Below are 755 nucleotides of genomic sequence, written 5' to 3'. Positions count from 1 at the left end.
GGAGAGGAGAGGAGAGGAGAGGAGAGGAGAGGAGAGGAGAGGGAGAGGAGAGAGAGGCGATGAGATGGGGGGGGGGGGGGCAGCCTCGAGATGATCTGGTTGCCCTTGACGATCTCGCCGGCCGAGGCGGTGAGCTTGGCCTGCAGCTTGGCGGCCTCCTCCTTCTGCGCCGCCACCTGCTCCTCCAGCCGCCGCCTCGCGTCCGCCGCCGCCTGTTCAATCACACCAACCGAGTGGCTATTCCTCTTCCCCATTCGTACCGCCTCGCGTCCGCCGCCGCCTCGAGCAGCGACGACGTCTTTGCGACGAGCGCGTCCTTGTCGGCGGTGCTCGCGCTCAGCGCGGCAACCTCGATGCGCGAGGCGCCGGCCGCCTTCTCGAGGGCGTGGTTGGCGGCGGCGAGGCCGCTGTTCTCGCGGCGCAGCTCCGCGGTCTGCTCGCGCAGCAGCGCCGCCTCCTGCTCCGCCCCCTCCAGCCGGTGCGTCGCCTCTCGCGTCGCCAGCCGCGACTCGTGCAGCTGCGCCGCCAGCGCCGCCGCCCGGCTCTCCGCCTCTCGGTGCGCGGAGCGAGACTCGGACAGCTCCGCCTGGAAGCTCTCCCTCAGCCGCTCCGCCGCCCCCTCCGCCGCCTGCGCCGCCTCCTCGCGCGCAGCCGCCGCCGCCTCGGCCGCCTCGGAGGACGAAGTCGAGCGCAGCGCCTGCAACGGAGGTCAGATCTAGCGCAGGGAGAGGTCCTACTCGTGTCCTCTATCTCGA

The 755-nt window shown here is 72.2% G+C and overlaps 1 protein-coding gene across 1 annotated transcript in view; it reads right to left on the bottom strand.

Annotated features, from left to right (window-relative positions):
- Nucleotides 1-220: 220 nt before the first annotated feature.
- EMIHUDRAFT_196808 (hypothetical protein) overlaps nucleotides 221-755 on the bottom strand; it is a gene marked incomplete at both ends in the record, with an annotated part of 3643 nt that continues 3108 nt past the window's right edge. Inside the window, one exon of the mRNA XM_005770869.1 lies at nucleotides 221-593. Within this exon, the coding sequence (XP_005770926.1) occupies nucleotides 221-593 (373 nt within the window). The remainder of the gene's footprint in view (nucleotides 594-755) is intronic.

Source organism: Emiliania huxleyi (genome assembly GCF_000372725.1).
Source record: "Emiliania huxleyi CCMP1516 unplaced genomic scaffold EMIHUscaffold_4, whole genome shotgun sequence".
NCBI lineage: Eukaryota > Haptophyta > Isochrysidales > Noelaerhabdaceae > Emiliania > Emiliania huxleyi.
Note: the sequence above shows the minus strand (reverse complement) of the source record. Positions and strands in the feature narration are given on the sequence as shown.